The 24,562-nt window shown below is 40.4% G+C and overlaps 1 protein-coding gene and 1 long non-coding RNA gene across 4 annotated transcripts in view; one reads left to right on the forward strand and one right to left on the reverse strand.

Moving 5' to 3' along the window:
• The window catches only part of LOC310907079, a 273,979-nt gene that overhangs the window by 121,789 nt on the left and 127,628 nt on the right, over nt 1-24,562 (forward strand). The gene's annotated exons all lie outside the window — the stretch shown is intronic.
• On the reverse strand, nt 13,406-22,187 carry ETAA1 (ETAA1 activator of ATR kinase; the record flags this gene model as incomplete). Of its 2 annotated transcripts, XM_083856681.1 has the most annotated exons (6): nt 13,406-14,616; nt 16,450-18,593; nt 18,902-19,020; nt 20,101-20,177; nt 20,433-20,570; nt 22,001-22,187. In XM_083856681.1, 6 exons carry the CDS (start codon nt 22,185-22,187, stop codon nt 14,501-14,503), a joined length of 2,781 nt encoding a protein of 926 aa, XP_083712807.1. In that variant the 3' UTR covers nt 13,406-14,500. The 2 variants fall into 2 exon arrangements, with proteins under 2 accessions (XP_083712807.1, XP_083712808.1); XM_083856682.1 differs by lacking the exons at nt 20,433-20,570; nt 22,001-22,187 and having other exon boundaries at nt 18,902-18,983.

Genomic DNA, 24,562 nt, shown 5'->3' on the forward strand with positions numbered 1-24,562 from the left:
AAGTTACTTATCAAGGGTTTCAGATGACACATTATTATTGTACTCAAAAGTCAATATTTGCTAATCATGTTAGTAGAGGAACTGATCCAGGGCTACAATTCTTGAATTGCTAAGGCATTTAAGATTAATTAAACCTGTCTTCTCCTCACTCGGCACAACACCCCCCACCCCCACCTCCATCCAGTGCATGGATTTGGAACCCTTCTGCCACAACAGCCTGTTTCCTCTGAGTGTGCCATCAGCTGCTCAGAGGCCATGTCAGTGTCTGGAAATGTGTATTTGATTAGCAATGTGGTGACCTCCTGATAGGATCAGGTATTTATTCAGAACCTGGCTTAGAAGGAGGTACAGATCTGCCTGGAAGCAGGAATCTCTTAGTGGATGAAATGTGGTTTATCTGCTACCCAGCATGTATTACTGTAGTTTGTGTATTATTGTGGTTTTCTCTTGCTTGACTTTGAGCAATTATTATACTGTTCTAAAGAGAGTGGATTAAATGTTTATATGAGAACATATGATAAACATTAATATTTATAATAGAGCAGAGTGGAGAATTGCAATCAGACACATTAGGAGAGGTTCTCATCTACATAAAACTTGGGCAAACCAGAAGGATGAGTCTATCTATACCAGATTAGCCCAGATTTACACCCATAAATGTGATAGCAGTATTGGAAGCAACAGGTCTAATTCAACAGAGTCACCTGTAAAACTGTGTTTTGCAAGGACTTATAAAGTGGGAAGTGTTCACTGTTATCAGAAGATTGAACTGATATTGTGTATTAAATCTTACAGTGACTGCATGGGGCTTGATAAAGACATGTAGAACATCAACACACACATTAAAAAAAGTAACTGCTTTGAGCACTGTGGTATCCAGCCTACACACATTTCAGATCAGCACATTATTAAGTATCACACTCAGATGGACATTTTGCAAAATCAAAATGACTGTTTAATATTCCAACTAGTGTTAAACTATTAATCTAAATGTGTTAATGGTGGCTGTCATGTAAGACGAGCATCTGAAAGCCTCTCAGCAGTAATGCCCTATCCTCAGGTAATTTCTTTTTCATATTAATTCAGTAAAAAAAATTAGAAAATTTACTCTTTAAAGTGGTTCCCCCCCTTCCCCCTTTTTTAAATTAAGCATTATTTTATGTGTGTCTTTTAACTTACTAATTTATTAATTTAGAGCTGCCACACACAGGCTGAGCTACTAATTTCTTTTATTTATTTATTTGTCTTTAGATCAGTCAAGGGGCTATTTTTAGTGTGCTTCAGATGCATTCAAAATCTCAGCTTTCTCTGTGTGTGTGTGTATCTATTTGCCTCAGTAAATTGTTAGTGCAAACTCAATTTGTTAATCTTAGCTCATCTTCCAGTGGAGCACGTATCTGTGTCACAAATGTCATCTTTGAAACTGGCACTAATTGGCATTCATGTTGGAATTCTCAATGGGATGGCCACGGACACAAGGTGAGAATTTGGCTCTGTTGAAGGCAACAGGAGTTTTGTCATTGACTTTAATAGGGTCAGGACTTCTTCTCATGCAGATGTTCAGACTGAGCTGGGAGATTAAAATCCTCTCTTTCCTCATGACTAATAAAATGTTAAAATTCTGTTAACCTTTGTCCTCCCTCTGCCAGGATCTAGTCCTTTTTTTAAAAGGAGAGAATGGATAAGATAAGACCTCCAGCTTCCTCTTGCACTGTCTTCCTCAAATCCCAGTTCCCTTCCATCTCTTTGTACTTGATATAACATCTCTCCAGGCCCAGTGCAAGTTCTCTGTATCTCTTGATTCTTCAGTTCTTGTATACTTTTGATGGCTCTTAGGGACTCTACCTTCAAGGAGGCTCTTGCTCTTGAAAAAATGAAATTCCTTTAATTTAGTCTATTTTTCCAACAACCCACTGATTTCCTTGTGTCTGCTTCCACTTTCCCAGAAGCTGTTGTTTCTTGCCATTACTAAGAAGCTTCTCAGTCCCTGGTAAGAGAATCTACACTTTTGCAGGTTCCAGGTTCTGCACTTGGCTTCATCTCAAGGCAATCTTTGTCCCTTTTTTTACTGATCCTTCTCTCCCAACACCTGGTTTCTGTAATCTGCTCTCATTTCAATTTGCTTTGGATAGGCACCTTCACTGGCAGCTCCTGTATTTTTATTTTTTTGTGTGTGTGTCTCTCTCTGTTACACTTGCTCTCCCCATTGCCTCACAGAGGTGCCTATGTGTTGTGGTTTGAAAAGCAAAACGAGTGAGAGGCTCCAAGTCAGAAATATAATTTAATAAGAAGAAAGGTAAAAAGGTAAAAAATAAAATAAAATAAAATAAAATAAAATAAAATAAAATAAAATAAAATAAATGCAATAACACAAAAGATCATTGACAGAGTCAGAATACAACCTGAACAGGATGGTGGAAGCAGTCCAGGTGAGGTGCTCTTCCTGAAGCAGTGATCCTGTAGAAAGGTCTGGTAGCTCTGGTCCTCTGGGAATCCAGTAGGTAAGAGCTCCTTGCACTGTCCCACATACCAGCTTATATCCATGTGAGAATGCTTGGCTCCTCCCCCTGGGCAGAGCATCTCACAATGGGATGAGGAGTGTGAAGTGGGTCCTTGATGGCCCATTAAACAGAGATAACCCCTGGAGGGAGTTACTTGTGACTCATGGGCCAGGCGTTAATGGGCCATTAGCAGAAGACAGCCCAACACTAGAGCACTGCCCCACTTGGTTTCAACAGTTCATGAAGATGGTGATAGAATAAATACATTGTGTACATCCTACACTACAACCCAGGACACAATGTCAGAGTCCTTGATGCACTTGCCTTTCTATGACAATAATTCTCCTTTGTGCATCTGCACTTTCACAATCATTTGCTTCTGTACATACTGCTGTCACTTACATCATAGCTTGACTTCCTAAGGTTAGTTATTTACCACTTCTTCCTGATTTTGAGATCCTCATTTCTTCTATCAGCCCTGTTACACTTGCTGTTTCCTGAGCTGTCTCCTAGACCTTCTTTTCTCTTATCTTCCTGCCCCTTCTGCCATTGATTGTCTTCTCTATCATGGTGGAAATCATGATTTTTTTTCATCAACACAAACTAAAAATGTTATTATAATCATCACTGTTCTTGATGTCAGCAAGGTCTCCCCACTTCCTCTCCTTCCATCTAAAATACTGCTTGCCAATTTGTCAGAATTTTCTCCTCCTCCTCCTCCTCCCCAGTTTTTTATCAATATATTCATTTATTCCAAAAAACCACCGGATTTTGGAGGATTTTATAAAAAAAAAAAATCTTCCTTCGCCACATCCCAGTTGTTGAATTTTTTTGAGAAATTTTTGGGGTTTTTTGGGAGATTTTTTGGGTTTTTGTTGGGATATTTTTTGGAGATTTTTCAGGGTTTTTTAAGAGTTAAAATGCCACAAAATCCCGGATTTGCTGGGTTTTTTTTTAAGGTAAAAATACCGAATTTATTGGGGAAAAAAATAGAATTTCCAGAGAGATTCACTTCATGAATTTAATTCCTTGAGAAATTCAGGAATTTTTTCCCTCCTTGGGAATTTTTCCTGAGGAAGAAGAAGAAGAAAAGGAGGAGGAAAAAGAGGAGGAGGAGGAGGAGGATTTCAGGAAAATTTGGGATTTTTTTATTGCCTTGTCTCCACTGACCAGCACCTTCCTTGATCTTCTACAAGCCATTAAAAGACTGTGAAATCTTCTGCTTGAGATTCTATAGCCATTTATCTTCCACTCAATTTATCCAACTGTTTTTCCCATTCTTCTCTTTTACAGACTTCCTCTGTTCCTTTTTGTTCCTTTTTTTTTCCTTTCTATGCTTTCTGCTGTGTTGCTCTATGAAGAAGGAAGCCTATTTTTGTTGTCATCCCTGAGCAATTTCTTCTTTTGCTTCCTGAAATCTTTCATTAAAACTCATCTCTCAGCTTTGAACTGTGCCTTTCAGTCAAGCAGAGGCTTTAATACACTGGGAGACAAAAGCTGTGATGCTGGCCAGAGGCCTGTTACTGTAATCTCCTCTCATGCCCAAGCAGAGCCCCAGTGAAGTCACTGTTCCCCACATCACCTGGAGATAGTAGAGAGCACAGATTGATACTCGTGTTAGAAATACATGAACAGCCCTCAGTGTGCTACAATATATTGCTAGGAATGTAGAATAGTCACTATATTGAGAAATTAAAAAATTGCATTTCTCATGTAGCAGGAAAAAAAAAAAAAAAAAAAGGCAAATGGTGAATACCTTGAAGCCCAGAGCAAAGCTGAAAGTTCTACAGCTGCTCTTATCTTGCATTGAAACACACTGGCTACTCTTTTGAAAGTTTTCCATTAGAAGTTAGGTCAGGAGTTCTTGGTATACCCAAGTAGCTGTTGTGACTTGGAAAGCATTGCTACACAGAAGTTATACTGGGTGAGTTGTTACAACTCATAAGGCTATGTAGGAGTTAGAATGAGGTTATCTTATTCTAACTTTCACAGGGCAGGGTGGTTTTTTGCATAGTTTTTTTATTTTATTCTGTAAAGTTTCCCCTGCCAACCTAAAAGGAGTGCTGGAGGAGTGCAACAATTGAACTCCCTATGGCAGAAATAACAAAATACTGTAGTGTGTGGATTGTTGAGTAAGAGATCAGAAATATTCCCTCTGATACAGGAAGAGAAGGATGCCGCATAGTCTGATGTAAAATATCTCATTCTTTAGGGTCATGAGCAAGAGGCTCTGTAGGCCTTGACTCAAGAGTCCAGATGTGCAGCAGACACATGAGTCATTTTCCAGTTCATACAGGGCTACCCTTGATGTTATGAACTTTAAGCCAATATATTCCATGTTCTGTAAATGACTCTCTTTTTGTGTCAGGATCATGATACAGTTTGGACAAAGTCTAGAGCTGAAGGTTTTAAGTGGTGAGTTACAGAAAAATGAATGGAAGAACCCAGAGTTCAGTCTCCAGATCTACATACCACAACCTTTATGATAATTAAAACTCCTCCAAGTACAGGAAATCAGATTAAATTAAATGCTTTGAGCCTCTGCATGACCTCTGTTCTCCACCTTCCTTGTCCTGCAATCCGTATATTATGCTGAACCATTTTTTTTTACAGTGTGATTGGAAAGGTTTTCCTCTGGGGACACTTCAGTTCTGAGCCAGCTTTGACTTCTGACTCAGAGTTCAATGCTTCTCTGCAGTCTAGAGAATCTGAAGGTGACCAGCGTCCCTTCCCTGTGGCACAAAATCTTGTCTTCTCCTCTCCCACACCTGTCTGTGTGCTGACAGCAGGACCAGCTGGCTGTTCCTGGGCAGCCAGGCCTAGGCCTGCCCTCTCCATCACAAAATTGATTTGAATACATTTACATGATTTACAAGGTTCAGTTCATTAGCTCAGTTGGTCAGAGCCCATTGTTAATAATGCCAAGGTTGTGGGTTTGATCCCTGTGTGGGCCATTCGTTTAAGAGCAGGACTTGATGGTCCTTGTGGGTCCCTTTAAACTCAGACTGTTCAGTGATTCTGTGGAGGTAATTACTGCAAATTTCTGGCCTCTGAGTCAATCAGGGCTAATCAAGCCTCATGACCCTTTCAGCACAGCACTGGATGGCCATGCAGTCCCTGTTTAGCTGGGAATACTGAAAATCTGGGTGGGTTATCAGTGCTGCCTGGGTCATCCACTGAGAATCTGGGTGGGTCACCAAGTACTGTGTGAGTTATCCAGCTGCAAGTTAATTTTCCCAGGCATTTAGAAATATATACCTTAGAAAAAGGAACTTAAAAAGGCATCTCTGTTACCAAGTGGGTCATTGCAAGCACCTGTTTTGGCCAGCAAAAGCTGGAGCACACCTGTGGGGCTAGAGTGAGAAAGCTCAAGTTTACCATTGAGCTCAAAAGCAAGTTTGCATGTTTCTGTTGTAAAAGGAGACATTTTATGCATCAGAGGTCGACTTTGTGTGCACAAATCTTCTGGTTGTGTAAAACGTCCCAAGCTCCTCAGAGGAGCTGTGACAATTTACACCAGCTGAGGTGCTGCTCAGCATTTTTGGTTATGGACCTTATTTACTCATGGCTAGTTAGAGCTCCTGTGGAGCTGTTAAAAGCAGTGTGTGGGTGTAAATCTTGCTTTAGATGACTTTGGGGCAGTTAGGAGACAGCCTGCTGTCTATAAAGTAGAAGCATCCTCCAACATATGCCTGGCATAACCTCACAATAGAATGGTGCCCCAGCAATAGGAATTATAGCTATTTTTAAGTGAAGACCTACAAAGAATGTCCACTAAAAAGTTGCCACACAGGATAATTAGGTGGTAAAAAAAAATACCCTTTTTGTTTTGGCATAGCCCATTTCATTTGTGTCTGTGTTTTTAATCACTTACGTCCCAGGACACATCCAGCTCCTCATCCACCTCAGGGTGTTGTGTTAACTTACCTACATTTTCTTCTAGAAATTGTTCAGTCAGGGAATGGCATCAGCCATTTTATTGAGTTATGTTTCCATCAGTGGAAATATTTTGATTTAAGTTCCTGTTAAGGAGCAGTCTAAAGCATATACTTTAAATTACACTTTAAAACAAGTCCCATGGTACCTCCCTACAATGTATATGACATGCTGGCTCAGTGTAATTAAATCCTTGTCCAAAGCTGTCATTAATTTGCAGTAAATATTGAAGCTGCCTTCATTTTAAAATAGATTTACTTCTCGATTTTAATCAAGAATAAATATTCTTGTATAGAAATCTAATTAAAGTATGCATACATATATAAAAAAGGGCAGGACTGGTGCTTTCAGCTGTTGCTACCAAACATCCTGGCTTCTATCACCAGTTATGATATGACCACAATGTGGAGAAAATGGGCACACAGAGGACTTCTCAGGGTGAGAATGAAAGGAATGAAAGTCCCAGGCTCTCTCCCATCTTCTCTCATTTCTAACACTTAATTAATTATTGATTAATTGAAAGACTTCCTGTGAATAACTAACAAGAATCAGATCTGAAGGGTAGAAACAACCATTTCTCATATGTGGTCAGGCCATCATGGGTACAACACTACCATGAAGTGAAAATGATGGAGAAATTCCACTGGGTAGACTGGGTGAGAAAAATCCAGCTCTTTAGAGTCTAAAAAATAATAGTATTTTTCAGAAGTTGGACAAAACTGAGTGAGATGATGGAGAGGAAAGTCTCAAAAAATCCTTGAATCTGCCAAAGAACTCATGCAGGCAATAATTCTTACTAGAGAATACATGCTGGATTCTCATGATATGGAACCCAACTGAAAAAGGTTTGGTTTGAACTCACATCTTTTAGAAACTCCATTAATTATTCTGTAGGAAATCAGGCTGGATTGCTTTCAGTGCTTACAAAACTACTTGTGTTTTTTTCTGGAACACAGGCAAATTGCTGAGATGACAAATACCTGTCTTCCAAGAATCCCTCTCTCCCTTTCATGAATGTCTGAATATTTTCATTTCCCAAATGTATACTTGTTTGACAGTTTTATACCTGAGAGATGTTTTATGTGGATTTGTTGGTGCCTCAGACTTTCCAAGAAAATGAAAAAAGGGTCTGTCTTTACCTGGACTATGCTGATCAACATTATCTTAAGCCACCATCAAATTTCTTTCCATTCACCTCCATAAGTCTTCCCACAGGCTGTCCTCCAAGTTCTCTTCATATCTCTCTGGTTATCTATTACAGAACTTCCATTTGGTCAGACCCTTTTTAACATGTTGCATTATCAAGATCTGACACTCTGGTGGGGGTGTATTAAAAGATTGTTTTGATTTCTACAAATTTTTCATCTGTGATGTGGAGCCTTTAAAAAATTTTCAGGTCTGCAGATTTTTGTGTAGCATACAGGAACTTCTTGTTCTGACTCCATACACATCCTTTAGAAGCAGTCCAACTGTTCCTCCCCTTCACATCCAGAGAGTAGAAACAGCACAGTTTTAGCACATCAAACTTGGGATCCTGAAATGTCAGCAGTGGATGACATATGAAACAGAAAATATCTGAGGTGCAGATCTAACAAAAAAAGAAATGTAAATTTGAAATAGTAGATTGCCCCAGTCTCCCACAAAGGAGCAGGAGTATTTTTGTTGTGGAAGCCTTAATAGGACAAGATTCCTTGTTGGAACTACACAGCACATCACATCAGACATTTTGTCATTTCAGTTCAAAAGGGAAAGATAAAAAAGAGCCCTAAGGAGGTTCAAAAAGGTCCATATGAGATACGGATAGCAGACTTCTGTGAAGAGCCTAGAGAGAAAATTGTACAGAAAATCTGTCTGTGAGACTTCATTCCCAGCCCATAAACAAACACAGTTCTCTTCTCCTTTCTTACTATTGGTTGGCAATCTGGCATTGCAAAAAAGGAGGTAAAAACTTGAAATCTTTTGACATTGTATGTTAGAAATTGAGTTCTTTGTTGGTTTGACTGTCACTTCTGATATGTGGTTTGCATTGAAGTCACAAGTACAAGTCAGCCTGCTGCAATTTCAGCAAGATAGAAAATAGAGTGAAATCCAGGGTCGTTTATTCATTCCTAACACCAAGTTCAATAAAGAAATAGCTGTTGCAGCAAATGTTGTCTTCTTTACAGCATTAGAGTTTACAAAACCATCTGTCCCTATCCAGGTACACTATAGGCTGTAAGAAGCAACCAAGAAGTCAGGAACTCAAATTTGTGAATTTCTAAGCATATTTGAGGATTTTGCTCTAGAACATGAGAGATAACTTCTTCTACAAATTATCTTCTGCAAGTCATTATTGGTGGAGGAAGTTGTGCTGTTTTGGGCTGGGGCAGTTAACTTCCTTCACAGTTTGTGCTGAACACAGGCTGGTAACAGAGATGTTTCTGTTCATGCTGAGCAGGGCTTTTCTCACAGCCTCAAGGCCTTTTCTGCTTCTTGCATGGCCAGGCTGGAGAGGAAGCTAGGGGTGCATGAGGGGCTGTGAGGAGACACAGCCAGGACAGGTGACCCAAAGTGACCAAAGGGATATTCTAGACAATATCACATCATGCTCAGCATATAAAGTGGGGAGAAGAAGGAGGAAGCAGTGGAACATTTAGAGTGATGACATTTGCCTTCACAAATAACTGTTAGGCATAAAGGGAATCCGCTCTCCTGGAGATGGCTGAGCACCTGCCTGCCCACAGGAAGTAGTGAATTAATTCCTTATTTTGCTTTGCCTTTCCTATTAAACTGTCTTCATCTCAGCCCATGGGTTTTCCAGCTTTTACCTTTGGGATTCTCTCCCTAGCCCTGCTGGTGGGGCAGTGAATGAGCCTGGGGCCTGGCTGCTGCCTGGGGTGAAACCACAGAAGTCTTAACACTGCATTTACTGTTTCCAAACTCTCACTCAAGCCTTGGAGAACACATTTTTCTATCTCTCCTTATGTCCTTTTTAATTTATTTTTTCTCTTGTCACAGTTCAGCTTTCTGAAGGCCTCTAACACCCAAAGGTGAAGCTAATTATCTTCTGGGATATTCAAGCCCAACTGTTCATCGAGCTCTTTATCATCCCACTCTGAACCACCAATGTTCACTCCCCATGAGTCACTTCCTCAGGTGCTTAAATATCCTTTGACACTTGGTCCCAGAGCCACAATTCTGCAAAATGTTCCTGATGTATGCTCAGCTTGAGGCAGGTAAGAAAGGAATAACACCCCAAACCCAACTTCCCCTGATCAGTTAGAATATATTTTATTTGGCTCTCTTCTGCTCATGGAGTGTGGCAGTGTATGCAAAGCTTCATTCCCATGTCTACGCAGATCCCAATTTCCCAGGGTTAAAACTTAAATCAAGTTTTTCCTTTAGTGAGTACAAGCTGCAATGAGGAGACAACCTTCATTTAAACAGAAATGTGTAAATCCTTCAGTGTTCACCTCTCTTAACCACATTGTTTGAGGTGAAAGCTGAACCATGGTCTTAGAAGGTAATCTGTAAATGAAATCTTTTCCCCAAAAAACTTTGAAAATGTGCATAATCAATATTTTTGATAAATGCTAGTGCTAAAGACAAGAGCTATTTATGATAATGAAATGCACAGGCTTGATTTGATTCTTTATTCACCTGAGTCCCTCCCCCCCTTACCTCCACTGCTTTAAGGAATTCACTGCAAGAGCAGAATCAGGCTCTTAATGGTCTGCCAGCTCCATACTGACATTATACCCAGACAACTGTCACTGAAATTTATATTTAGCTCCATAAGAACAGTACATTAGATATCCCTAAGTGTTTTATGAGGCAGGACTTTTCTGACTATTCTGACAAACCCACCAGTACACGTAGAAACCAGTGCTGTGAACAAATACTGCAGTTATGATTTACAGCACAATTGCCAGAGTCTTCCCAGCTTCATCTCTGATGGCTCCTTACTCAGACTGTCATTTTTTAGCTCCACAGATTATATCTGCCTTGGCCTCTTCCACAAACACTGGATTCACTGGAGTGTGTTGCAGACAATACAGCTCTCAGACAATGAAGCATTTGTGTTCATTTTCTTCTATTTTATCTTAGGAATTCTACTATTTAGGTCACTATCTGTTGCTTCCAGCTATTCTCTCCTGAAAAATTGTAGCTCTTTTTAAGGCTTAAGAAGATAAAATCAATGAATTCATCTATGTTATTCCTCTGGGTATAAAGGTCTAGATGTAATAAGTGGTACACATAGTATAAGATTACATTGCTATTCCTGAACTGCAGCCCCAAGATTAATTGTGCCTCATAGGCCAAAATTTGAAGAGCTGCTGGGTGCTGGCCTCTCTGAAAATCTGATACAACTAACACAATAAACCCCCAGAATTACTAAATTTCTCAAATGCTATAAAAGTGATCCCTCCCTAGCATAAAGAGGAAGGGTGTGAATGTATGTCTGTGTAGAATTTTAGATACAAATATGGAGAATAATGGTGAATGGATCCTCTACCTGATTGTATCTGCCTTTCCTAAAATAAACAAAACAAACAAACAAAAAATCCACTACAGGTTTTACTTGAGAAAGATAATTCTTGGATTTTAGCAAGCAACATCACTCATTGTGAAATCTGTCAATATCTCTGGAATAAAAATTATACTTACATATGAGGACATACAGGAATTTCATTTACATTAAAGCTCACTCATTGCTCTACTGACATAAAAAATTGGTGTGCTCTGAATGAAAAGAAGATGAGTGCTTAAGCAAACAGTCATAAATTAATTTATAATGAAACCTGACAGTCATAATTTAATTTAGAATGTATTTAAGAGTGTTGTTACTATTTGTATAGGACTTTCTTGCCTGGAGGAAGATGTGGCTTCATAGTGAAATGTCAGCTATTGAAATACTAAACTTCTTAAGCGTACATATGTATTAATTAATTAAAATTATGTAGATACTTTCCTAATGAAGATCTGTTGTCTATTACAAGTAGTCAGAAGACTCCATGATTGAGGAATACCAGTAGGCCACTAACTCATCAGGAAGGACAAAGGATTCTGAGCACAACCTGTTAAATTTGTGGGGTGATGAGGCTGCTGCTCAACTTTCTTTCTAATTGGAGAAGAGAGGAAGCAAGTCAAGTGACAAAAAGAGGTAATTCTATTCATTTTGTTAACTGAGAGGTGGTACAGCAGGGCATTTGGGGATAGTCAGGCCATAACCAAAAATCCTTGGCAGTTTGTCTCACCCCCAAGTAAGAAAACCATGTTCCCTAAGATATTGTGAATTGTATTTGGAAAGCAATGTTTAACAAAAACCAAACTACAGGCTTTCGAAGTCTAATAAATGCTAAAAATAGGTACCTATGAAAAGTATGAAAAATAAACTAACAAAGTCTCTCTGTCATGATTGATTTAAAAGCAGAGGGCAATGGATTGCATTTGCCTCACTAAAAATTGGTGCGTCACACTGATCAACAGATTCTTAAAATATGGTTTAAATAAGCAGCACATAAGGAAGTACTTGAGTAAGAAGTGACAGTAATGGTTAAAATGGAGTTTCTGTCTTCATGGCATTGGAAGGTTTGCAAGGGGTTCCTTCCACAGCCCTCATGAAAAGAGCATTCCCCTTGTCATACACTGAACTCTTATTTTCCAGCACTGATGCTCATGATAAAGGGTAAGCCAGGATATTCTGGCCACTATAATCAAGGACAGAGCAGTGGTGGCATTTCAGGTGGGCAGCTCCAAGGCCTTCCTGCTGTGGATGCTGAGAAAATCAGCAGTTAGCTGGTTTTAAACTGAGCCTGCCCAAGGACACACAGTGACAGCATTCAGGGTGTGTCATTTCCATGCTGAGCTTGGGGAGCTGTAACATGGTTAGCCTGGATTATTTATCTACTATTTATCCTATTTTCAAACCTGATTAAAAGCTAGTCCTTTCACATCACAGAAAAAAAACAAAACCTCAACATCTACAACAGCTCCTTCCTTTCATCATCTTCTCAAATCATAATTAACAAAATCATCTCTGAAAACAAAAAAATACCCTGGTTTCTTTACAGAATTGTATCTAGGGAAGCATACTGGGGAGGGAAGGATTGCTAAGCTGAACACCGTTCTAGCAAAAGCCCCCCTTTTGTCTTTCTTAATAGTATTTAACATTCTCGTGCATCAGTACCTTAAAAGCATGTTTTATAACTCTCATTATTTAATACTGATAGCAGTAGCCTTTTTTCATTGTCTTTTTCTTGGCATTTGGCATGTTACCTGATTGTGGTGCTGTAGGAGAATCTAAACTAAGACAAGCATACCTCAGATACACAGAGCAAGTTGTATTCTCTGGATAAATCAAATCTCTCCAATAGTTGCTGTCTGGGGTTTAAACTTATTTGTCATATGGGCATGCAAATCTTCTGTCTTTTTAACTGAGAACTGCCAGCAGAGGCTTGGCAATACAACAAACCCTTGCTGCTTCATGGTGTTAGCTGTTGAGGGCATTATTATGACCAACTTCTTTGAAAAGCTGAAAATATTTTTCTGGGTTAATTTTCAGTCAGATCAGTAAATTAATCCAAACTTAATCATCACATAATACACAACAGTAGCAGGGCAGGGAGCTGCAGCCACTGACTGTAACACTTTGCTGGGTATCTGCATGGTCTCTGGTGGCCTTGAGGCTCTGAGTCCTTCATCAACTGACCCCAAGGTGGTTAATACAAGCAAAAAGCACCCTAATTAAATATTTTAGCACTGCACTGCGGCTGGTTGTGTGTTGAAACAGTTTGTCCATCAAGGATTGTTAGTTTAAATGGATCAAAGGAAGCACTTTTGTCCCCACTATGGGTAGAAAATTGAGGTATTGAGTAATTAGGGAAATTACCAAGGGAAGACTCCAGGTAAATTCTACATGGAATTCCCATTTTGCTCCCTTTTACCAGTTTCTGTAATGTAGTATTTTCAAAACCAGACTAGGAAAATTTGAAAAAAAAGTTTAATGATGACTTACAAATATACAATACTTACATTTTCAAGAATTACAAAAACGGCATTACTACAGAAATCAAAAGCTTCCTCCAACCTTTGGAGGAACATTTCCAAGTCCTTTATTTACAAAGAAACATTACAGTCATTTTTCACAGTGTCACATGTTTACATATAAGCGTTTCTCAGTTGAAAAATATCTTGCAGCTTACCCAGAGGCAGTTTTTGCAGTCTGAGCTCTACACCAATCTATCAGCTCAAAATTTCTATCAGCCTGTTAAGCTGATGTGACACAGCATTTTTATAATTTAACAGCCTTTAGTTTGAAGATATGTACAATCCATAAGGCTAAATTGATGCATAACTGTTGAGATTTCACCTGGTGTATTGTATATTGCTCATGGTTTGGTAAAATGGCATAGGCTACCTTTTCTAATTAGCTGGGTGATGAGCATTTAGAAAAAGGTGGCCCAATTTCCTTAGGCTATTTAGAGTTCTTCCTGAAAGGAATTTAAAAGAATTTAAGATGTCCTCTGTAGGACACTTTTTTTTGCATAATGAAACTTTTATATTAAAATTTTCCTTCTCTATGTACAATTCTTACCTCAGGTAACAGACAAACTTTCCAGAGTCTGTTGATTTCCATTAGTTTTCTGATGCTGGATGTTTCCTAGATTTTATTTTATTTAAGCCAAAATGTCAAAACTTTCTACTACCTGAGAGCAAACATTAATATTTTTTAGTCTGTGTGTACTTGAGAGTCTTATAGATTAGAATCCTTGCAATAATACTTTGCAATGACACCTTCATTATGTGTGTATACCAATACTTCCATGATTTTCATCATTTCAACTCAACAGAGTCTCCATCTAGCTGAATGTAGTTTGGGACTACACAATTATAACTGATTGTTTTTAATTAAAACTAAGTGCCTCCAGAGTATTAGTTATGGTTCAGGCTCAGATCTTTTTATACTGGAAAACAGTAAAAGCTTGCCATCAGTAGCTGTGAACAGTTTAAAAAGTGTCCTCTAGCATTTCAGTATTTCCCTACCACAAGGTTACTCCACAGGAAAAAAATACACTCCAAGTTCAAGCATCTTTAAAGAATGCCTGTGTTCTGGATTTTCTTCGTGCAAGAGCTTCTTGTTTCTTTCTTTCAATCTCTTCTTGAGAACATTTTCTATTTTTTTGTTCTACTGCAGACACTGTAAATAAATAAAAAATAAAAAAAATAAAAAAAAAAAAAAAATAAAAAAAAAAAAAATAAAAAAAAAAAAAAAAAAAAAAGCAACAACTATGTATTAGGAGCTTCAGGTTTGTTCAATATGTATTTTAACTGAGCCATTTTCACTGGTGGAAGATCTATGGCAGGAGCACAAACTATTCTGACACACCAGGCACCCAAGTTAAAAATGGCTCATCTATCCTGTCCCTGAGGCAGGAAAAGGGGGCAAGATGCATGACCTTTGTAGTGCTACTGATTATTACCCTCCCAATGAAAACACTGGGATGTGCACATTTGCTTCCAGGAGATTTTCCTCGGGTGCCCTTCAAGTGAACCTTATGACAATCAGGAGACAACACAGGAGATGGGTTAGGAAAATTAAGGTTATCAGAGTGAAAAGGGCTCTACAATTTAGTGAGTTGGGCAGAGATATGGACATGGGGAGGGTACAGACACAAGGGTCAGACACAGTACAGGTGTCACACAAATAAAACAAGATAGGCTGAAAAAGGTCAAAAGTAGCAATAAAAATTGGCAAAGGAGACAAGAACATGATAGCTAAGCATAGCATTTTATATGGTGTGTTACAGAACTATAAATTCCCACACTATAAAATCCTGACCCCAGTGGAACCAACAGGAACCCTCCTTGCACATATCAATAATTTTACTATGTTTATACACCAATTTCCAAGTAATGTAGTTTTAGTAAGTATTCAAACTGAATAAATAGAAAAAAGGATGTATTTTCTTCTCACTAAAGTGTCCATGAAAAATTAAATAGTAATTTTTGAAAGGATCACTTAATATTCATTTTTTTGCTTAATGTCCTTTCCCTCAAAATTTAAGATGAAGAAAGTTATGTCTGTAAAGAAAATCTATTCTATTTTCTTTTGTTCCACATTCCACAGAATAATTAATTTTCTCTCCCCTTATAATCCAAAATTGCTACTTTCCATTGACATACTTCTCTGCTGGGGAAGATACAACTAAAATACTCCTTCTTCAATGATTAATTGTTTTGTTGCTTTTGCAACAGTGCTTCTTGAAAACAGAGGTTAATACAGGACACTCTTAAAGGTGTGTTTTATCAGAATGACTATTGATTAAAACTTTGCCAAGCTGTGAGACCAAGTAAAAATAAAACTGGCTGGCACTTGACTGGTGCTACATTTCCCCAGGAAGTAACACTGAGCATGGAATATTACTGATAGTTGCTTGGCAAAAAAGGACTGACTGACCCCTCCTCTGGATGAAAGGGCATCTTAAGTGTTAATAACACAAGAATATTTCACTGACAATTCCAGCCACAGAGCAAACAACAGTACAGGCTGAGCTCTGACAAGTGCCAAGTGATTTGAGGTTCCAAATTCCAAGTGGAATATAAAAAAGCCGGCATTCTTTATCACCTGGTGTCTTCTTCCCCTGTCCCATCATTAACTAGGGTTTTGCTGTGCATCAAAATAAAAGTTTTTTTAAGTAACAGATTAAGTAAATAGTATGCTGAGTTCTGCATCACACTATGCTTGATCCTAGGGAAGCTGAATGTCTGTGGAGAGAGGGTGTGAGGTATTTAAAGAAGTGGAGTGGAAAACAGGTGTCCTGAACTACCAGGATTCAAGATATGCATCAGGACAATTTTATTTTTGAGAAAATAACCTCCAGATTTCTCCTTAGAACATCTGCTAGCACCTTAACTGAATGGATGGATATTGAAGCCTATTTTAAGTTGCAACACAGTACAAACTTCTCTGACATTGTGACTAGAGAAAGGAAACAAACATTAACAGTCTAATAGTGATAAAGACAAATACCTGATGTAGGCTGTGCAAAAGACTCTGAAAGGTGCCTCTTGAAAGGTGATTTCTTATTGTCAAGCTTGCTGTGCAAAGTCACATTCACCTGATTCCTGCTTCCTTCCAAACCCTGCAGAGTAATTCCAACGCCAGAATGATTCCCTGGATTTTCAGACCCTACACAAAGACCACCCTGAGAACTGTTAATCTTTCGGAACCTGAACTTTGAAGGCACCAGTGAAGTTTTGTTACCGGAGCTGCTGCTTGGAATCTTTCCTGCATTAGACAAGGAACGTGAGCTGTCCAGGGCTTTTCTACCAAAAACATTGACTCCATTAACAGGACTTACTTCAGAACTTGCCTCTCCTGCTGGCACAGAATTTGACCTGTACCATTTCCCTGAAACAGTCTTTGCAGTGTCTTCAGAGGCATCTTGGTGAGTGTTTTTGGGCAGTGTGTTTTTACACTCCACGGAAGGACCCGAGGTCACAGTCTGAGGATTTGAGATGTTCTTACAGTTCACTGCATGACCTGTTGTGGCCAGCCCATGCACTGTCTTTGATGAATTCCTACAGGAATCATTTAGTGACAGAACCTCCTGTTTTGCATTTGTTTTTTGTGCCAAGAGGAGATCAGGCAGTCCTTGTTTAGATGCCGGGAACCTGTTATCAGCATTTGATCTGGAATTAACACTGGCTCCTTGGACAGTTTTAGTTTTTTCATTTCCTTGTTTAACATCCTGGCTCTGAGTTTGCTTTTCTATATCATCACACACCTGATATAACAACTCATCATCCTCACAGTTTGCATCCCAAAGGCTATCAGATCCACAAAACATACCCAGTACCTCATCAGAGAATTTTGGCTCATTCCAGTCATCAAATGACAGAGGAAATTTCTTTGGTATTTCAACTTGATTTGAGTGACCTGTATTAGCTTGGTTGACCACTTTGGTTAGATCAGTAGGTTTCATGTTGGTAGAAACACTGGATGACTGACAGGAAACAGTATGAGTGTTATTCCCAGGTTTTCCTGCTGGTTGTCTATGAGGATTAGATCTTGAAGGAAAAAAAGGAAGAGCATCACTTTTAGGCTTAGTGGATTCATTTCCATTCTTCATTTCAGATTGCACTGAAACAGGAATATGGTTGAAATCACTATTTTGGGTACTCTTCCAAACAGATTTAATTTTATCTGTCTTAACATCACATTTGCCATGCAAGGCCTTCGTCTCCGTCTTTGAGTTTTCTGTCTTACACGGCTTTTGTAAAGACAGCGATTTTACAACATTTTGTGAGTTTTTACTCGAATGCTTCAAAGGTGAATATTGCAAACTGTTAGATTTGTTTACAGACCCTGAAAGAGTTACTGAATTGCCACTACTTCTTTGCTTTATTTTGCTAGCATCACTGAAATCACATACCAATGGATTTGCAGGAATCCGTGGTGGCTCTTCAGCACTTATCAATTCAGGATTCTGGGTTATTTGCATCACAAAAGAGTCATCTGCCAAAAGATCTGTATCCCAGTCATCAAAGTCATCATTAACTACTCCAGCAAGCTTAGCAGAGGCCACCAATTGCATCTTTGGGTAAGGAGAATTTTTCTTAGTCAGAGTATCAGTATCCGGTTTTGGTCCAGCCTGGTCCACGCCTCCTACAGCAAACAGAGTATCTCTTTGACATGCCTCTGAATTACCATGCTGTGTGACTTCAGCTTTCTCAGGAAGGTTCTCCTCCTCCAAGGTACTTTTAACTTTATGAAAACTATTATTTAAAGAAGTGTCTGACAGCCCTTGGCTCAACTGTCCGCTGCACTTCTGGGTAGAGGAGTCAAAAAGAGCATGAAGGGCAACTTCAGCCTCAAGGTCTACAGACTTCTGACTGCTGGTCTGACAGGGCTCTGCCACAGGGATGCCAGTGCTTTGTCCAACTGGTTTCAGGGACACAATAGCATCTGCTTCAGAACCTTCACCAAGCAGTGATTTCTGGTTCTTCACATTTATTTCATCTTCAGAATTACTTGAAGGCTCTGAGGTGGTCTGGATGGAGTTGTGACCCAGCTTCTCCTGTTCCTGAACAGCATCTAATTCCACTAGATTTTTATCAAACTCCTTAGCCAATTTCATGAGTTCCTCTTCAGGATTTTTTATTTTAAGATCCCTGGATTAAAAGAAAACACAGAAAATAAAGTCAGAGCTACTGAGAAAGTTTAGGCAAGTTCAGCTATAAGACACTGTGAGCTGTTCATTCTCTAGTTTAACATCTACAAAGGAATGAATAAATCCCACTGCCTCCAGTATGCAGCCAATATCCACCCTCTTCAAGAAGACATAACAAACCCACAGTTAAAAGCATTCTATAATCAAATGTACAATTATATGGTTGTATAGAGAGCCTCTATACACAGAGCCACAGAGCCTCTTTCATGAAAGCTCAGCTATGATGGGCAAGAAAAAATTGTAACTTACCTTGTACAACTTAACTTTGTCCTGGCTCGCCCTTTTACTATGACAGGTGTACAGGGAATGGCATCCTCCCCAATCCATGTGCCTAAAAGGGAGCCTTCATTACAGGCTGCTTTTTCATCCTGAATAATTAGATTTATAATGCTTAGAAACTTGATTTCAGATGAGGACTGGACTAGACACACACCTTACATGAGTTAGAAGTTGCTAAACTAAATAAACTGGATGAAACCTGTTGAAAGCAAAAACAAGTTAAGGGAGATAACTGCAACACTGTCCATTGATAGTTGTATCACTTTAACTGTATCAATTTAAAGCAGGAACGTCAATTAAAATAACTGAAGTATAGTCTGTCATGCAAATCTAGCAGTCTACTTCAGGTTTACACATATTCATGTTACAAGCTGTGAGCTAGTTTACTTCAGTACTGAGGAGTAGCACATATCAGACACCTTAAATTGCATTCTGTATGTTTACAGAAAAGAAATCTGACTTCTTCCACTACAACTAATTTATAAAAAGAGTCTTTTAACAGAATTAAGTGACATTTAGAAACTAAATGAAACTGTTTCAGAGCTTCAAAGTTCAAGCTTGAATTTGAATTCTGAAATGAAAGAGATACAATTATATGTTTTCTTCTTGCACTTAAAATGCAACAGCACTTTTGTTTTGACTTTCTGGGCTGTGGACATAAGGTTCACAGCAAGAGGGAAAGGGCAGAGATACTGAGGTAAAGAGCAAAATTATTTAGACTATTGAAGCAAGGTTACTATTATTGCAGAATATCTCTCATCTGGGTCTTGTTCTTCTCAATCAGCAGTCAATCAAGACTGTTCAAAATACTTAAACAACTGCCACATAAATCCAGTATGTGGAGAAACTCTTTTACCTTTTAACAGATGAGTAATTAAGGACAAATAAACAATATCCCTAAGAACAAGGGCAGTAACTCGTACTCTGAAAGTCAACTTTTCTAAAATGGAGCTGCTGCAAGTTCCTTCTTGTGTCCTCTTTGACAGCATCTGTGACTCACATAACAATCAGTCAATGCTGTGCTCACTACTTGAATTCAGTCCTAGAAACTCCATGCCCAGCTCTGACCATGACACCACTGTGACTAAAACCAAGGCAAAGGCTGAAGCACAGTTCTCTCTTATCACTGCACATGCAGGACATTGTTTTAGGAAGTTACAATTAATTACCTGAGGAGCAATACGATTAACGATTTCTGAAATTTCCACTGCGCATCTACTGGAAGACTGCTTGGTTTTTCCATTGCCTGTGAAAACAAACAAACTTCTTAACATTTTTAAAATCTATTCAGTTTATGAAGTGCAGTACATCTCAAAGAATTCAAATCTGTGAACACCAGAGCTTGATTCAGCACCGTATTGAAGAATTTATGGATTTTTAATAAAAATAAAATTAAACCACCATTATAAGAGAAAGATTTCCAATAAATCTTTTGTAAATTTTACTACACTCCCACGGCATCCCTCAGATAGGTGTCCTTAAGTCTGGATTTTGGCATTACCTAGTCTGTGTGCAATTGGTGAATGAGAATCCCAAAAGATCTCTTGCTGTGTCTCGGTGTCATTGACAGGAGAGCTGAAAGTGGGTATCCGGGATTTTCTACTCAAAGACCTCTTTGGTGTCTTATGTAAACATGGCTCTGTGCAAAAACAAAGAGGATCTTTATTAAAAAACAACAAACAAAAGGCAAAAAATCACTTAGAACAGGTCAAGGCAAAAGAAGATGCTTTAGGAACATCATGAATAAAAAATCATGTTCTTCAGGATTCGTTTACTCACAAAAGGAATACTGTTCATAACTAGACATTAAATACAGAACAGGGCTCTCAGCTTTGCCAGTTGTATCACCACAGGGATAACAGAACATTACGTGAGCCTGACACCTTTACACTCAGCATCTGATTGTGAGGATATCAATTCTCACACTTAAGAGAATATTGACTTAATCTTATATTGAGAGAAAAACTATGTATACCTCTACAAGAGAGTATTTTGTATTCTTGCTTGCTTTGTGTCTTTCACCCAGACTTTGAGCTGAACTACTGTTTTAATGGGCTTCCAAACTACTCTGGATCATAACCTCCATTCATCTATATTTTCTTCCCTGGGCTCTTCTGGCTAGGACTATTAAAAGCAGGAATTTAGCTGTTCAAAACCTGCTTGCAGCTGCCTTTGATCAGTAAATGCACTGAACAATCTATGTGAAAGTCACCTAGTCACCCCTGTCCTTTAGAAATGATGCTGCAGATGTGAAAGCCTACAGAAATAATTTAAAAGATGCTATTACTACAGCAGGAACATCTTAGATGTTTTGCCCTGAAGGGCCCACACAGCCAAGTTTTATCCTCTCCTTTGTGAGTTTTCAGTATTTGCTGTGGGAATCACAGAATAGGATGGGTTGGAAGGGACCACAGTGGGTCACCTTGTCCAAAGCAGGATCATCCCAGAAGCACATGCCACGGGATTCTGGAATATCTCCATTGAGGAAAACTCCACACTCTCTCTGGGCAACTCGTTCCAGTGCACAGTAAAAAGGTTTTTTCTCGTGTTCAGGTGGAACTCCTTCTGCATCAGTTTCTGTTTCTTGTGCTACTGCTCAGCACCACCGAGCAGAGCCTGGTCCATCCTCTTTGACCCCTTTAGATATTTACACACATTGACGATGTGCCCTCTGTTTTCTCAAGGCTAAACAGATCCAAATCCCTCAACCTTTCCTTGTAAGAGACACTCTCCAAACCATTAACCAACTTTGCCGCTCTCTGATGGACCTGTTCCAGGAGCTCCATGTCCTTGTCCTGAGGAGCCCAGAACTGGTCACAGTATTCCAAAAGTGTCTGAACAGAGGAGCAGGCGCCCCTGCCTTGACCTGCTGCTCTTCTCAAGGCACACCAGGGCACCACTGGCCCGCCCGGCCCCCGGGCCGTGCTCTTGACAACAACAGCCCTTTTCCCAGGGCCAGCGGAGATTTACACCGCACCAACCCCTCCTGGCGGCTCGGCCGTGCCTCCCCCGTGGGTCCAGAGGGTGGCGGGCAGGGCCGGGCCCCCCCCGGGGCCGCTCCCGCCGTACCTGCAGCGCGGGGCGAGCTCGCCGCCTCCCCGGCGGGCAGGCCTCGGCCCGCGCCGCTTTCCACCGCCCCCTCCTCCTCCGCGGCGGGGAGCTCCGCCCGCCGCCCGGTGAGCTGCTCCTCGCCGCCGCTGCGCCTCCTCAGGGCGGCGGGCCGGAGGGACAGCCCCCGCCGCCGGCTACCGGGCATGGCGGCCGCTGCGGCGGCACCGCATCCCTCCCGCCACCGGCACCGCCGCCATTTTGGCGGGCGGCTCGCGAGGCCTCCGCCGATTGGCCACGGCAGCGCCGCCTCGAGCGGCCATTGGCCCCGCGCCGCGTGGGGGGCGGGCATGCGGACGCGGCGGAGAACTGCGGCCACGCCCCGCTGGCTGTGAGGCCGTGCCGGGTCCGCATGCCCGCCCGCCGGCCTCGCGTCTCTCCTTTCTCTCCTTTCTCTCCTTTCTCTCTCTCTTTTCTCTCTCTCTCTTGTCTCTCTTGTCTCTCTTGTCTCTCTTTTCATTTCCTTCCTTCCTTCCTTCCTTCCTTCCTTCCTTCCTTCCTTCCTTCCTTCCTTCCTTCCTTCCTTCCTTCCTTCCTTCCTCTCTTCCTTTCCTTTCCCTCCTTTCTTTCTTCCTCTTTCTCTTCCTGTCCTCCTTTCTTTTCCTTCCTTTCTTCCATCCTTTCTTTCTTTTCTTTTTTTTTCTTTTTGGGTAGAGGGGCAGGTTGTGCCCTCCTGTGGGCCATTGCCATCGGCTTGGCCTGAGGTGCCTCGAATCCACCATTAGCCAATTCTGGGATGACTCCCAGGTGGAATGTTGTTGTGCCAGAGGGCAGGAAGGGTCTGCAGAGGGATCTCAGACAGGCTGGGTTGTTGGGCCAAGGCCGAGAATATGAGCTTCAACAAGGCCACAGGGGGGGTTCTACACTTAGGCCAGAACTTAGTGTATCCTCACTTGGTGATACATGATGGGGGATGAGTGGCTGGAAATTGGCTCCAGCAAAGGGACCTGGGAGTGGTGGTCACCAGCAGCAGGACATGAGCCAGCCTGTGCCCAGGTGGCCAAGAAGGAGCAGGGAAGTGATTCTTCCCCTGCTCTTGGCACTGATGAAGCTGCACCTTGGCTGCTGTGTCCAGTTCTGGACCCCCCAATTCAGGAAGGACATGGAGATGCTGGAGCAATGGAACTGGTGAAAGGTCTAGGAAACAATTCTTACAAGGAGCAGCTGATGGAGCTGGGGGTGTTCAGCCTGGAGAAGAGGATGCTCAGGGTGGACCTTCTTACTCTCTACAGCTCTCTGAAAAGAGTTTGTAGCCAAGTCGGGGGGGGGGGGGTGTCGATCTCTTCTCCCAGACAACCAGCAACAAGATGAGAGGAAATTGCATGAAGCTGCACAAAGGGAGGTTTAGGTTGGACATCAGGAGGAATTTCTTCACAGGAAGAGTGATTCTACATTAGAATGCCCAGGGAATCACAGTTCCTGTAGATGTTTAAGGAAAGTCTGTTGTGGCACTAAGTGCCGTGGTCTAGTTGACATGTTGGTCATAGGTTGGACCCAATGATCTAAGAGGAGTTTTCCAATCTAATTGGGTCTGTGATTCTATGAAACCCAGCAGGCATAAACCATTTTACCCCAGTGGGGCAGTTGGTGCTGGTGAAGAGAAGCTTACAGAAGCTAAATTTGGTAGATGAGAAATTAACATGGGGTTCCTGAGGGACTGTGATGTTACATCATTATTTTAAGCAATATAAATGCATATATATGTATATATTATATAACAGTGTGGATATTTCCTCCCTGAGCCTATAAAAATAAATGTACAAACACATCTATTGAGCACATAAGGTCAAGGAGTGAACTATTCTGTACTTGTCTTTTGCCTGGTTTTTGTTTAATTAATTTGGAGTACTTTGGGATAATACTTAATTTGTGACACATAAGCAGTGGATTTCAGGCTTGGATCAGGAGTAAGACGTTTTGAAGTCACTAAAGATTGATTCTCTGAGCCATGAAACCTTTTCTTTTCACCTGAGGCCTCAGGCGAACAATATGTTTTTTTACTTCTCCATTCTCATGAGTGTGGTTAAAGTCAACAGAGGACTTTTTAACAAGGAAAGAAAAAGAATTAGGTACTATGTATTAAACAGAGAAACTGTATTATATATGTGACAAATTCATAGCAAGCACAAAGTTGTGACATTTGAGTAGTTAACTTGTTTATGCCAGACCTGTAAAATATGAAGCCAACTTTAAAATATAAAGAGAACTGAAAAAGTGGGTCAAGAAATAGGCTTCAAAATCCATCACAGACATCTGAGAATTGCTACTGCCTTGTAATCATACCAACATGGGTAGATCTGCACATCAGCACAAAGCCTGGCAAAGCTGTGCATCATATTTTTGATTTGCAATATAGTAATTAAAAAGTGGCTTACCTGGACTCCATGCAATGGGCACTGTGTAAGGTGCCTTCTGCTTATTTACTGAAGAAACTTTTTACAGTAACAGTAGATACATCTTGAGGGAAGGCAAAACACTGAAATTGACACAAGAAAGTATTAAAAAAATCTTGACGTCTCCTAC

This window comes from Zosterops lateralis, assembly GCF_965231275.1.
Source record: "Zosterops lateralis genome assembly, chromosome: 3".
Lineage (NCBI taxonomy): Eukaryota > Metazoa > Chordata > Aves > Passeriformes > Zosteropidae > Zosterops > Zosterops lateralis.